This window comes from Limanda limanda, chromosome 16 (assembly GCF_963576545.1).
Source record: "Limanda limanda chromosome 16, fLimLim1.1, whole genome shotgun sequence".
Taxonomy (NCBI): domain Eukaryota; kingdom Metazoa; phylum Chordata; class Actinopteri; order Pleuronectiformes; family Pleuronectidae; genus Limanda; species Limanda limanda.
Genome location: NC_083651.1, coordinates 13,710,646 through 13,726,430, shown reverse-complemented (window position 1 = coordinate 13,726,430; position 15,785 = coordinate 13,710,646). Strand labels below are relative to the sequence as shown.

Sequence of the window (15,785 nt, the reverse complement as noted above, 5' to 3'; positions counted from 1 at the left end):
TGTTACACAAACACTATTCTCGTCTCTTGAAGCATAGTGATTTACTTGATTGACTTACTTAGGGAAGTTTAGAGCAATTTATTGCAGGATCCTCCCAACTAAAATAGAACACGCAGTGAAAGACCCTTACTGCTCTGCTGTAATGTGAATATGGCTTCAGTCACGCAAAACCTGAAGCTAATATCGCTTATATCCACTTTACAGCAAATGTCTACAAACTGACCAAACACCACAACAACTACTACAAGTCAAATATCATAAAAGGCTGAGGAAAAGAGATGGTGAAGGGTAGAAATATGTTAGAGTAGAAACACAAAAGGAGGCAATAACAGGGGTAAACTGGACGGTGGAGAGATGGAGTGGCATGATATTGGAGAAGGCAGTGGGCTGAGTAGGTTTTTGTTTTCGTATGTGTACTGTATGTGCGTATGTGTGTATCTGCCCAACCTGCGGCCAAGTTCCAAGAATGAATACAGCAGACACCTGGCATGAACTGTATAATAACACCCCCCCCCCCTCCTATCTGGAACCTGAACACAAAAGAACCTCCTTAACATATCTAAACAGAGCAGATGGCATTTTTGTTTTGTGCCCGAGGTGTGTGTTTTTTGTGTGTGTGCGTGACAAAAGAAGGGTGGAGTGGGCAGGTGTTTTAATGAATGTGTCGATATACAGTAGATCAAAAAGAAAGAACACAGCAGCCTGCCTGGATGTCTTTATTTCTGGTAGATAAAAATCTAGTCCAAACACACCTCAGCCCTTATACTATGTAAAGTAGACACAAAGTACAACAGTCCATTCATATCTGTTGGAGGACTGTAAAGACAAGCTTTATTGTTGAGCTATTTTTTCCCTTCTGTATGTTAACACTGTTCAAACACTTAATGTACGTCACAACAGACAAAAACATGAAGAGAGATGATAAAGTAGAGCGAAATACAAAGAGGGGGATGGGGGACCATGGTTATAACATAAAGTACTTCAAAGGTGTTCAACTAACAATTCTTTCCATCTGAAGAACAGTTAGTTGTGTGCGCAATCACCCTAACAGCAGAAAGAGAGATGAAATACATAGACAGAGACAAAGAGAGCCACATTCAAACAGATCAATTGGAGAGATAAACTGAAAGAGAAACTGAGAGAATTTAAACATAGTCGGCCCAAAAGAAAGAGAATAGCAAACTTGAGTTTGACAAAATAATGTATGACATATGAAGACAGCAGGGCCATGATGAGTTGGTGAGTCAGAAAGAGAACCACGTTGTTTCTGTAAATAAGACATTCTTTAGCTTGTCTTCTGGGATATTGGTGACCTGGATTTGTCAAATTCATGATGCGAACGATGTAAGATTGCATACTCATAACATGCACACTGAATTCCTCGGCTGGTGCATGTATGCCTGCTTTTAAACTACCTTGTGTCATGTTTTCTTTTAGTGTTTTCTGCCTGTGATTTAAAGCCATTTTCATGAACTTTTCAAGCCATTTTCCTGCTATAGTCCCACATGGGCTCCCTTAACCTTCTGGACATTTTACGAGGGGGCTGGCAAGAAAAGTTCAGCAAAATAAAATATCTGCAGAAACTGATAAATGCGCCTGTGTTCTCACATACAGCTCCTCTGAAAATGTTTACGAAAATGTCCAGAGTTCATGGCATGTGAAAATCGAATTCGGAGCACACCTACTATATAAACAATGGATTTGACAATGGACAGCAGCTCTCTGGTGACCTGATTGTTTGGCAAAGTTCCACTGAGAGGCGGACAGTGTTATGCAGAGTCAGGAGAATCACCACACTCTGTTGGGATAAGACAAACAACACAAAACTGCTTCTTTCAAATCACCTCAGGGCTAAACCGACACAAAACGTTTCCTTTACAGCAACCGTGCTAAGCGATTGCTCAAATGCTAGTGGGCAGACCGCAAACTGACATGTCAGCATACATGTATTCACACAGAACAACAACAGAGATGTTTAAACACAGATCTGTCAGGAGGCGAAGGAGACAGCGTCTGTGTTATTAGTGCAGTATCGAACTGTTCACTACTTTGTCTTCCACACTCATTCAGCCACAATAGAGTGGAGATAGCCGACCTAAGCTGGTTTCAGACAAAAGTTTGGAAATGATAATCAGGTTCGGGTTGGGTTTGGTCATGTTGGTTACACTATTGATGTGAATTTAAGGCTGTACGTGTCTGTTATCAGGCAAAGCATTGGGCTCAGGTCAGATTCGGACACGAAAGCAGATTATTGGGTTTGGCTTGCTAAGTTTTCTCTCTGATTCGGGCGAGTTTGAAAATTGCAGCCTGACCTTTAGCTCTACACCACCACCACACCTGCCACCACGTCTTGAATTCTAACAAACAATTCATGAAAACTGTATATTGCATTTCCATTTAATTATATGTTTATATAATTGTATCTTGATCTGTCTCTCTGTCTCACTAGGTTGTTTCCAGCTATGTAATGTCTTTCGTCAGAACATGGAGATAGACCAGTGTCTACTGGAGTCTCTCCCCATTGGCCAGCGCCAGCGGCTGGTCAGGAGGATGCGCTGTGACCAAATAAGGGCCTACTATGAGCGGGAAAAGAGCATTCAGCGTCAGCAAGGTGCAATCAAGGTTCGATCATGGTCCACCCACCGCAAGAAGTACCATGTCCGCTTCAGCCCCACCGATGTCCTGCAGGATGCCATCATTCGCCATGACGACAAAGAAGGTGTGTATGCAAATGCATATACAAGTGTGTCTGTGGTGAAGTGAAAAGCAGCAGTGTGTGTTCATGTGTAGACAGTAAACATTTGATGGAGTACTTGCTATTCGATTTTCTTTGCTTGCTAGTCACACGCACTCAAATGCACATGCACACACTGAGAGCACTTGCTGGACCTAAACAGTGCTGCTGACTTCATGTAACACAATGTGTTCTGCTGGAAGCCGTCCACTTGACTGAGGAGAACACAGTGGAGCTTTTATCCTGATACAAACAGATCTGAAAGATAAAAATACCCCAGCAGCGAGGATAATGTCTGCTGTTGAGAGCATACTCAGCCTGTTCATTTTGTTTTCTACATAGTTCAGCAGCAGTGATAAGGGTATCTGAAGTATTCTCCAAAGATAAACATGTGAAAGTAACAAGAGCACATATGACATAGCTGCTTGTTTGGTTGTGTGGTAGCTGTGCTAGGAAAACAGCTGGTTTGTAAGATTAATGTTGCATTGTTTACAGAGTCATGGGCATATTGACATTCGTAATCCAAGCACAAATAAAATGCATCAACTGAAACATTAGCATGTGGAAATATTAGCTCAGGAACAATGAATACTGGGCATTTTTTCAACCATTCAAACATTTGTTTCAATCAAATCGCCTGCCAATACTGGTGTACATGAATGGTTGTTAGTTTCTATAAATACAGATGACTGAAGAAATGAACAGTCCAAATACATGCTGCAGAGCAATAAAAAATATGATTTGATGAACTTTCCTTTTGATTTCATTTTCAGCAGTTGTGTTATTTAACTGCCTTTAGTGAACATCTGAAATATCATTGTATGCCCTTCTGTGTTTGTATTTGTGCCTGAAAATGTTGATTTGTTTCCGTGGGTTGGTTTCTATTTGTGTTCAGTGCTCATTTGCACATTTATCAGGCAAATGGACAATGAGAGCTTGTGTTAGACAAACAGTAAATTATATCTTGCCTCAGGCCTTTAGTTTAAGTAGGACTGCAGCTTGTTGCCACTAAAACACATTTTCAGATTGTTTTTATGGGATCAGAGAGTCAATGAACTCATATGATTCCAAAAGAGGTCTTTACACTTTGCTCTAAAGGGCTCTGATATTCGTTCCAGCCAGTCTTACTTTCGGTCGATGCCAGTCATTTGTCAGTCATTTACCCAGCTGTCTGGTGCATCTGTGTCTGTCATACAAGCAGTCTTTGCAGGTCACTGTGTTAATCTCTGCTCCCTGGCTGCCAAGGAGGTTCAGCTGGGGTCTGGAAGCAGCTGGTGCTCCAATGCAACAGCCAAACTAAATCCAGGGTTCCTTGGCTTGGAATGAATCAGATGTGATACCCCTCTGCCGAATGTCTACCTATCCCCCCATCTCTACCATGTCCCCTAAACTGACACCAGACCAATGCTTTGCTTTTTGACGCCTTCTGACCTTTTGATGGTGTTCAAGGCAAGAACTGGCTCTAGATTAAACAAAAGAAATAGGCTGATGCACAGAATCCCCTGTGTGAGGGGCAGATTCACTTCTAACGGACTCCTTGAGTCAAGGGACAGCTTTATGGGCTATTCATGTCATGTTGGCCTGTCCTGTTCTGCTGACTTACTTTCTGCATGTCTCTTTGTGGGGGCCTAGGGGTCTGTCCAAACCACTCTGATCCCTTTTGATGATGGTTCTTGAGTATTCCTCAGTGGTGTTGGTGCACTGAGTTATAACAGTTTTTCTCACCATGGCTGCTTGAGTTTGCTCTTTACTTCTTTTGTACTGAGTGATAAGATTCGCCTCAGGGTAGGACCCTCCCCAGAGTAATGTGCGAACATTTCTGGATCCCCTAACTACAGAAGCATTTTAAGAGAAGAGAGAATGTGTTTAAGCACATGTTACACCCAGAGCATATGGGTTAATCTGTTGAATGAGAGTAAAAGAAAAAGGAAGTTGAATTGACATTGCAAGAGTAGCTGAGTCGTTTTGCCTAGAGAGCAGACTGCAACAGAAATATTTCTAAGAATATGCGATGGTTGATTTCATTTGTATGATGCCAGTGGTTTTATCATATCTATATCAGATTTGACTTCCAGAAAACTCGTATCTAGTCATAGTATTATTGTTTAACCTTCATTTTTATCAACTTCAAGGGTTAATTGCAAATGGAGACTTAAACTGTTAAAACATAATATTCATGCCATCTTTAATGAACTGTGCATGACTCAACTTAAGCCCAACCAAATAATCAAGTGTCCGACACTTACTCCCTAACCCTTGCCCTAACCTAAACCTAAACCTAAACCTTATCCTAACGCTGACCCTAAAACCAAGTCTCAGAAAAGAAAAGTGAGGACCGGTAGAAATGTCCTCACTTTCCAAAAATGTCTTTGCTCTGTAGGGTCTATGCTTAAAATGGTCTACGGATATACAAGTACAGGAATGCACACACACACACACACACACAAACACACACACACACACACACACACACACACACACACACACACACACACACACACACACACATAATCACAAAGGTTATTTTTCTTATCAGTTGTCCTCTACAGGAAATAAGAAGAAACAATGAGATAAAGTGAATTAGGGTGAATAAAAGAGGAGAAGGGGGAACACAGTGAATAAATAAAAAACTGGACATAACAAGAAATTGAAAATGAGAAGATATTGTAAGGTGAAGGTGAATTTGTTTTTACAGTACACTGCCTATAGGTGGATAGGAGCACACCATACCTCATCTCGCATCTTCATCACTATCGGTCATATGCAAACATCTGGCTCGCTTGCGTTTTGACATTTGGTGAAATTGTTTTCCCAAACCAATATCATAACTTCATCAAAGCCAGACACCATGGAAAGGCAGCAGCTGGTGTCCTTGTAGCTGCGAAACCTAAAACCAATTTTCAACAGAATATTGATATTACATCTGACATCTCGGTGTCAGCTGTTTATACTGAGATGATCATTCCTGGTAAAACAAAATATTAGAAACAGTCTTGGGTGAGGTGAGCAAACAGGTGAGCAGCAAGTAGGAAAATTTAAGATTCAAATTTACAATGGTGATGATTTTCTCAAGATAATTTTAAGCTAGACAACCGGCCCTGGAGAGTCAATATCTTTGCAAACTTTAGAAGGAAGCTGTGAAAGACATTCATGTTAACCAGAGAAGGAATCCTGCTGTAGTTCCCTACATTCACATCAAGTCTTCAATATCAACAAACAAGGAAATTATATAAAACAAGAACACCATTTGTTCCCCTGATTTTCTATTTACCACAGTCTGTATGTTAAATATCATTCGAATAAACCATAACCACTTCTCTTCAATGGGGATGTCAAAACCAAGCCAGAAACATTTCTGGTGTTGATGGTAGAGGTCTCTGCAATAATGGTCAAATACTTTCCCCCTGTGCTTGTACCATGTGAGCGTATGGTGTATGTGTGTGCCAGCATACATGTTTCTGCATGCAGAGGTTTATAATGTCCGAAATATTCTGAAAAGTGTAATTATTACATGTTGTACAATAACTGTACGCTTGTATGTGCATGTGCAGGCATGAAGAGCTGTCTGAATACCTACCTTCCATTATCGATCAGGGTGCATAGATCCTTCCCGCAGGCACAACACAGTCAGTGACTCACAGACTCCAATCAGAGAGAGTGAATCGAGCAGAGGTAACAGTAATAGCTTTAAGTCCCGAGTGGTGTTTTGGAGCATGGTTTCAGACACAGTTCATAAAATTGAATTATACAGTAGCTGAAGAAATATCAGAATGCTGTGTGCGCCGCCCCACATTTCTTGTGTTGATTCAGACTCCACATCAGTGCAGCAAAGCTTAGTAAAAGTACCAGTCGATTCTCTGCAATTTTAAACAAGCCTTTGTCCAGTGGAATCTAGCTCCTAAATACCTCTTAAATCGGGGCACTGCTGCTCTCAGTCTTTCTCAGTCCTCAGTATTGAACGCAGATCGATATTTTAATGATGAAACAGTAGATTTAGATCAATTTCATTTATCTCAATCTCAAGCAAAAACATGTTCTTGCAGTTTAATAGTACATACATTTAAATGTATCTTTCTCTTTTTTCTTGAATAGGTTGTTTTGTCAAAAGAAATCAGATTTTTCGCACACATTCTTAATTGTGATGGATGTGCAGGACATCACTGCAGCTGAAGCTGAAAATCAATGCACCACCCAGAGAAGTAGTGCTGTAGTAGGAAACTGCAGACATTAGGCTGCATGTCTTATAATAATCAGTCAGCCTGCCGTCACCACATCTCATCGATCCAACTCTCGAGTGTCTTGTTCAGTGGATGTCACTCTGTTAAAACTAGCCACTGAGATTATATACTATATATATATATATATATATATATTTCTCCCCAGATGGTAAAACGTGAAGCAGACAGAGACGAGGACAGAAGGACGAAGAGATGAATGTGGATCTTAGTGGAATACATTGCTTTTTTTTTTGCAGTAGACTGTGCTGGGACTAAACGCTCATGTCAAACACCTGTCATATTTTTGACAGAACGGGGTCTAGCCCCTCAGAGTCGGTAAAGAAGGACGTTGGGATTTCACTGGAATCCAATTTTAAAAACGTACAACCTTCAGCTTAATACAGCAGGGATCTCTTTTATGCCAACTGCATCATCAGGCAGCATATTGAAAGTTTTCACTGGCAGTGGGGTTAATCTGGGCGCCTGATATTAAACCTTTGGTTCACTGGATGACTCATCATTGTTGCTAGGGGTTCAGGCTTAGAGGTTAATATAAAGCCTTTTTCAGACAGACTTGAGTTTGCCCTCCTGCATGTGAAGAATGCAGCAGGAGACTGTGCAGGTCAGATGTGTTCATAAAAACAGGAAAATGTGGGAGGCAGGACATGACGTATAAATTCCATTGCGGAAATCACGCATTTCTATTTAAAGCACATCAACACAAGTTTTGGTCCTTTTCACCCAAAAGTCTAAAATCTCATTTTTTTTCAAGTTGCCATCTGTTCGGCATCTTCCTTGTTCATTTTCATCCCGAAATATGTGTCTTCCTTTTGTTTGTTTCTCGAGTTTTGAATCCATCCCTTTGAGAAACTGGTAGGAAAATGTCTCGATCAGAAAATAAATTCTCACATATACAGCCCCTCTGGAAAAATGTATTATGTGCACTATTGTTCTTATAGAGGTCAACATTCTATTACTTCTTTGTTCGAGTGTTGAGATAGACACTTATTTCCTAAATATCATCAGCCCATGAACTAATCAAAACACATACACTTGTTTTGACTCCCTGTTGTGTTTCTCGCCACTGATCACAAATAAGCAATTGCACTTTCCTAGACAATCTTTGCTCAATCTGCTCAGGAGATTTCACAAGTACTAATTTCCAAATAAAGGGAAGCATAGAGAGGACCTAATTTTGTCTAAGTGTATTTATTTGTCTTTATCATGAGGCTATTAACACTGATGAGATTAAACAGCGAACCACCAATATCATAGTGGTTGCCGATTAGTCATTTGAAATGCTTGGCATGAAATGTGAAAATGCATTTACACCCTGGGGTATTTGTTGTAAATTTATGGCATTGACTTATCGACTTTTAACACTTGAAATACATTAAATCATCTTGTCACTGAATAACTAGACTGGAGATTCCCGATCCGTGCCATGTAACTCATCATAAGATAATCTGCATTTAGAGTTAAACATTATTGGAAAACCGTACACTACCTTTATTTTCATCAGGATTGAAACACAGGAAACATGTCAAAGCTCATTTCAGAAACATGGGGCAGTGAGGTAAGACGGTCCCTCTTGTGGCTATGACTGCGTGATAAGGACAATCGAGACAGAGGCATTCATAACGCTGAGGGATTTGCGCAGAATCTCATATGGGGCTGCCAAGGATTGATGCTGCACAGAGGGGGAGAGTATGTGTGGTTGGTAGACGAAGAAAATTGGCAATTCATCTGTAAGTGGCATATTATGGAAGCTGCATTACAGGGATTGTATCAAATGCATGGAATATCATGGGCCTGTAAGATAAAGAAGAGCAGAATCGAAAAGAGAGTGAAGAAAAGTGCCGTATCTAAAGAACATGCTCTTTCAGCGTGTGCATCATATCTACTCCAAGCTGCTCAAGTTCAAATAAGAATTGTCTTGTTGTCACTGGCACGACTTGCTGTGGAGGTTTGTCATGTTGTTTCTTAGCATAGCAAGGAAGTAAAATAAGGTCTGAGAACATTTACAATTGTGGGCTTACCACGTCATAAGGGTTGAGGTGGGGGGGGTTGTCTGGATACATCGTCAGTAGGGCGTCCAGGTAACATTTAGCATGCATTAACCCTATTTAGGATTTCCCCACATCCTCTCTGTATCTGCCTCTTCAACTCTTTATACCAGTTCCTAGCTGGTTGCCATGGTAACTCCACATATGTGTCAAACAGCTGTTTTGTAATTCTCCACAAAATGACAACCGACTTTGCCTCATGCCCACTCTCCTTTTCCCTACCATCGACCTTACGATGGCGGAACAAGCAGACGTATGCCCACACACACATACCAACACACACACGACCGCAGCTTGAGATCAGCATACCATCAAACACAAACTGACATATAAAGATTTCCCATAAAGACAAACGACTGTGGTTGCTGTGGGACAAACATATATTTGTTCTTCTGTGCCTGTGTAAATCCTTCTGGATATAAATCTTTATGATGACCAGGGTTGCTTTTCCCTTTCAGCTAAATTACAACACAGGTAAACTTGGTCATTCTTTAAACCTTCTACCTCTGAACAGTCACCTTAACCAATGTAAAGGCGTTTCCCATTTGCTATATAATATTACTTTCTCTTTTTCACCACTGAATAAAATGAATGTGCACAGCTTGAAATCACCTGGATAACTAAATGTATATTTTGCCATTTCCAGTCGCTTTAGAGCTTAAGGTCAAGATAACCATCTGTATCCATTCTAATGCTGACATGACTGTCTGTCTCTGTTGGTACAATCCCTTTAAGCAATACCAATTGGATTTACTGAAAGCAGATCCAAGCTTGGAAGAGATCACTTAAAGGAAAGTTGTTTGGTATTAATACCGGAGATTTCTGGTTTTCTGGTCCAAAACAAATACTAAATTGATGCAGTGGCTTACAGTGGCTGGTCCTGATACAACTGCCAATGGTACAACAGTAGTATTGATTCCTGTTGTTCATACTGCCGTACTGCTTTTTTTTACAGCCTGAGGGTCAATATATATCGCTCTTGACCTTTTGCCCCTATTTAGACACAGTCATTAATATGCCATACAACTAACACTGTCTGTAAAAGATTGGCAGTTTTTTACAGACTCAAAAATCCTCACTGCTGGCAATTGCCAAACTTCAAATCGTACAGTGATTTGTTTGTTTTTATAGGCAAATTATATCACACTATCCATACTTTTCTCTAAAAGAAGATACAAAATAAAAGTCCTGTACTCCAAAAAGTGAGTGTTTGTTTCTGTGGCTCTTGTTTCAACCCTCCACGTAATTGTATTGAGATCAGTTCAGTAATTTATGTGTAATCCTGCTAATAGACAGACAAACAATTGGCAATGAAAATATCCTTAGTGGAGGTAATGAGCAGCCCTGACAGATACCGTCTGGTAGACAAGAAGGCGAGAGCATGCTCTATTCCCTAGCAACTACTTAAGCATTATATGTGCATTAATTGTTGGTTTAGAGTCCTGAGCCCCCGCAGTGTTTTGAGGAGTCGGGAGATAATTGTGCTGATTGACTCTAATGTTGGTCAGTTTGTTTCTCATCAACCATTTAAAGACCATTAAGCACTGAAGGCCATTAGAGGTCTGGAAAGACAGTCTGTGTACAGTGTATGTTGGGCCTGTCGGATTCGGGAACACGCACAGGACTTCCAAGATGGTTAAAGGATTAGTCAACTGAGAGAAAATTAACAAATCAATGCATAGACTTTTTTTATTAATTTCTCAAATTGAAATAATTAGCATTAGCTGGTTAGGTCTTCTTTAATCTATTTTAATCTGTTTTATTAATTTCTTTGTGACTTGATCCCCTTTGGCTGTTCAACTCACAAGTTCTCACTGTGCCAGTATTGACAGGAATATCTCCTGAAAAATATATCCTGACATTAAGAAAACTTTAAGCATTAAAAAAATGTTCTTGATAAATAGTTTAATGTCCTTAAATAACCAAATGATGAAATAAACATCAGTTACATGCTTAATATATTCTTTACTGTTGTGAATGGACATGTGGGGGGTGTCAGTGCATGGGTGTCAATTTGTACATTAGCTATGCTTTTCTAGTGCTTTTGTGCTGTTTCAGCAAAAACAGAATATTAAAAGGTCAGGTGTATTGCTGAGCTGCTGTAGAACTGATAAGTTCGACCCTGGTGTTCCTAATAAATTAAATTATGCTCATGAGTATGTGCTCATGAAGCAGGGAGTTTGGGAGTTGGCCTGTGGGGAGAGGTCAGTTTATCATCTGAAGCCTGAGTCATAAATAGAGACGCAAACATTCAGTTATTATTGGGACTGTGTCAAAGAGAAGATCATTTGAATATATACTAGTCACTGAGGCAATATTGTGATTTTGTTGGATTTAATTAGTGAGTATTTGTGATTTGTTATACCTCTGTGTGTGTGTGTGTGTGTGTGTGTGTGTGTGTGTGTGTGTGTGTGTGTGTGTGTGTGTGTGTGTGTGTGTGTGTGTGTGTGTGTGTGTGTGTGCTTATTTAAGCATGTCTGCTTAGATAATAACCCTTTCAGTGAAATTACCTCTCGGGGGTCATCAACAGGGTTCATTAATTGGAAAATATCACCGTGCACATTGCCATGGTTACTATCCTCAGAGCCATTGGGTAAAAGCTTGAGTGTGTCTCTAGTTGGATAGCGTGACATTGTTGTTGTTTTTATTCTGTACATGGTCATACAGGGTTTAGTCAGTATTCATGTGAGGCTGTTATCGAAATCGAATATGTCCACACCATAGCACCCCACCTCCCTCCTTCTGTCCAGCCCACTCTATTTATCTGTCAAACACTCCAGTACACTCACTTTCTCCTTCTCCCCCTGTCTCCAGCTGTATTTTTCATACATGTTGTATTAAACAATCTGTCTGTGGTTTGGTATAATCACTGTGATCTTGAATCGCTTATTACTCTGTGTTTTCTTCAGTAGACCCGTGTCAGTGTGTGAGCAGGTTGTGTGGCTCACTGGAGCTCAAAGGGTGTGATGTGAATCTGTGTAACCCAGAGGGTTTGTGACCTGCTGCTGAAACAAGGAGCTAACACGCGCACACACACACACACACACACACACACCCTCAGTAACACTTAGCTCCACTGATGCATCAAGGACATTTAAAGGACACTTCACATATATTGGTTTTGGCAGGGAGTGTCACAGATCAGTATGCGTGCTATATATGCTTGTTTGTATGTGTCTGTTTCTCGTGGCCTTAGTGTCATGTCTGTTCTCACATACTGCAGGTGTTAACATACAGATGTTTATTCCTTTGCAGTGTTGCGTCTCCTGAAGGAAGGAGCTGATCCCAGCAGTCCCATTTCTTCTGGGGGATCCTTGCTACACTTGGTATGTTACAACTCATCAGATAATGATCATTGTATGTAAGAAATTCCTGTATTTATGCTAAAAAAAGAAGATACATATTACTTTGCGCTGAGAGTTTGTTGACATTATGCTGCAAATAACTGAGTAATATCAAGAAGAGAGAGGTTGTCATTCTTCTCACACAGCGGTATACCACTAACCATTCTTTGTGCCTTTATGTTGTAAATGTGTGCACTCAAGGGACCCCTGTACCAATACAAGAATATGATAATTTAATTGCTGCACATTATAAATTCCACATTTATTTGTTATTATGCATTGGACCACTGTGTGCTATTTACTGTTTGCAATGCATCGGAAAATACATATTTCTGCAAACTTATATTAAAGAAATCTACTGTCCTTTCCCTTTGCAGTGTGCTCGCCACGACAATGTCTTCGTGGCCGAGCTTCTGATTGATCGAGGCCTGAATGTCAACCTGCAGGACGAGGACCAGTGGACAGCCCTGCATGTAGCGTGTGTGTGTGACCATGCGGATGTCGTACTATTGCTACTGCTGGTGAGAAACACATGCACACACGGGCATCCAGTATTTTGGGGCGGCTAATCTAATACTGTACCACAAAGTCGTAGCATGAATGTACTTTTTGGATGTGGTTAGTTTAATTTTCTTGTTGATCCTTGGAATCCCAAGCGTGTTTGGATTAGTGTTTTGGAACGGCTCGGTATGCAAGCTTCACATTTTGAATTAGCTTTGAACCAGGGGCTCTATTCACATTAGTCATCCATAATTTTCTGTCCAAGTGGAGCATATTCCATTGCTGACGGGTTTTGGATTATTAAAGGTCTAAAATGCGACTTTGCTTTTCTCTTACAGACCCAGCTGAATCACTGAAAATGACAGTGCTTAGATAGTTGGTATTTGCATGATATCAAAGAGAGAGCCCATTCTGTGGAGAACGTCTTGACAAGAGCTGCACTTTTACTGATTAGGTCCATAACGAGAGCCTGGCCAGCTGCAGGGGAGGGTATGCACATCCAACCCAATCGCTCAGTGGGCTGGGTCCACTCTGCTGGTGTTGATTAGACCTAAGGAGGGTTGACGGCAGTCTGGAGCTTGGTCGAGTCCTGCTCGGTCTGGTTCTGTTGATTGGGTCCTGGGTGACAGCCGGCTGCCTGTCTGCAGGGCAGGAAAGAGATGTTCCTGTGAGGAAAGGATATGTTTGAAGAGCTGCCAGGCAAAGGGGGTGCAGAGTGAATCTGTCAGCCGGTGCTGGCTACGTCACTAGTGGATCCATGTACTGTGTGCATTTAGAGTTTGCAATATTTCCTCCAAACATTCATGCAGACTGCAGCTTGTAGAGCAGGGTGTGATATAGATATGCCAAATGCAATTCTTGCAGTAAACTGGGGCTGGGCGATATGACCACAAATCCATATCAAGATTATTTCAAACTTTTACCTCGAGTTCACTACAGAACTAGAACATACCTCTGTTGAAAGAGATCAGGGGGTGAGGACCCAAGATAACGTTTTTAAGAAAAAACATATTTTTTTAACTGTGATAGTTTGAATGTCCTTTAATACAATAACATATTAGTGCTGGCATCTATATCATCATTGGTTTTGAGGAGAGCAGACAATTAAAATAGAAAACTTTAATTTCTAGAATTGTGCGTTGTTTTTTCCTTTGGTTATGACAAACACTTGTATTTCTTTTCCTGGTCCAATCAGCTTGGTCGATGGGTTCTGAAAGGAGAGCCCAAGGCTCTTCTTGTCTGCCAGGGTAAAAATAGCTTCAGTCATGACTTATTTCCAATAGAGATGCAATGGTTCTTTTCTTCTATTTATTAATTTTGACAGCCATCTCCACCACAGACCCCCCCAATGCCCACAGTCATTCTGTTCTGTTCTCAAGCTGCTCCCTTATCAGAGCTAAGTGGGAGATCTTCCCTCTAAATACACGGTAACAGGTTTAGGCTTTAATGAGAAATGGAACAGTGGTCTCGCAAGAGCAGCTTGAGTGGCAGCCTTATCTTTGATTGGCACAGGAAGGAATAGTCCTGCATACATATATACTAATCTATTATGTCCTATTCCACCATCTCTAACTCTGTTTCCCCTTCCCTCACTCTCTGCTTTCCCTCCCTGATTTCCCGTCTCCAGTTCCTACTCAGAGAAGCAGAGTGGTTTTCTGCTGACAGAGATGTTACCAAGCTCATCTTGTGGGGAAAGTAGAGGGGCTGGTGAGAAGTCTGGGTGCATTGTCGTGCTGTGTCCGGATTGGCAGTAATGTTAATTCTCTTATCTCCTGCCTCCAAACAGCAGGAGAGCGAGTAAGCCATTTCTAAACACTCTCATTCCCAGTCCATTTCCAAACCCATTCCTAAACCTATTCCTAGCTCTAGCTGTGGTTAATATTCATCACTGCGACTCTGGCAGGATTAACTGGAGGAGCAGAGACACAGTGGCTTGTCACTTGTAGAAAATAACAACATGACAGGGTGTGTAGTCTTAGTAAATAATTACACAAAAACCGTACACTCTCCGTTTAATATAATTGGGGTGTGAAAACAGTTAGTGATTATCAAACAAAACCAGACGGAACTCTATTTACATTTCCAGTATTTAATACATGTGCATGCATCAGGATACATGACTAGAGGTTCATGATCTCCATCTGTTATATCTGAAATTATCCTCTATTCAAACCACAGCCCACAGGATCTTATTTATTCTAGTGGCTCAATTATTTCTTTCCAATTTAATTTCTTGTGAAATCCCCAAAAGCATGTGGTAAGTGATTAGGGTGACTTACAGACTTGCCCTCATTTTGCTTCAGTATATGCCAGAGTGAGTTTTTGACACAGTGTTGAATATCTGGACTCTTGGAGAAGATAAGAAGAATTCTGATCTCTTAAATTGTTAACCACTACTGCACTTCAACTATTTAATAACTGATGGTTGTCTTTCCTCTTTTTTCCGGACATAGCGTAGCGCCAGAGGAAATAATGACTTCTAACTTGTGCAGCTGAAAATGTACTTATGTAGTGTGATGGACTGGAAACAGGTTCTGCTCCTTCGTAAAGTTTACAACACGTCTTGGTTTGTAGTTGCAGGATTGACCCACTTTCCGTTCTTTTAAATTATGAGTTTAAAACTTCTGAACTCTGAGTTGTTTGAAGTCAAACGATTACCAGCAAGCCCCTGGCAGCGCTGAACTCCACTTCATCCCAGTAGATTTTTTTTTTGTGGGGGGTGGTGTATCTGCTGATAATGTAGCCCTCGCTCCTTAAAACATGATAATGGTTAAACAAGCAACTGTTTCACACACGTGCAGCCTTTTTAAAATAATTTATGGATCCAAATATTATCAGCAAATGCAATTTTTTTAATTTTTCACAGACACATACAACTACTGCAAGAAATACAAGACAATAGTCTGGTAATAACCTTTTATTA

General features: G+C 40.7%; 1 protein-coding gene across 1 annotated transcript in view; it reads left to right on the top strand.

Moving 5' to 3' along the window:
• myo16 (myosin XVI) overlaps positions 1-15,785 on the top strand; it is a 77,611-nt gene that overhangs the window by 2,588 nt on the left and 59,238 nt on the right. Inside the window, exons 2-4 of the mRNA XM_061088879.1 lie at positions 2,450-2,719; positions 12,273-12,343; positions 12,739-12,882. Coding sequence (XP_060944862.1) covers positions 2,450-2,719; positions 12,273-12,343; positions 12,739-12,882 — 485 coding nt within the window. The remainder of the gene's footprint in view (positions 1-2,449; positions 2,720-12,272; positions 12,344-12,738; positions 12,883-15,785) is intronic.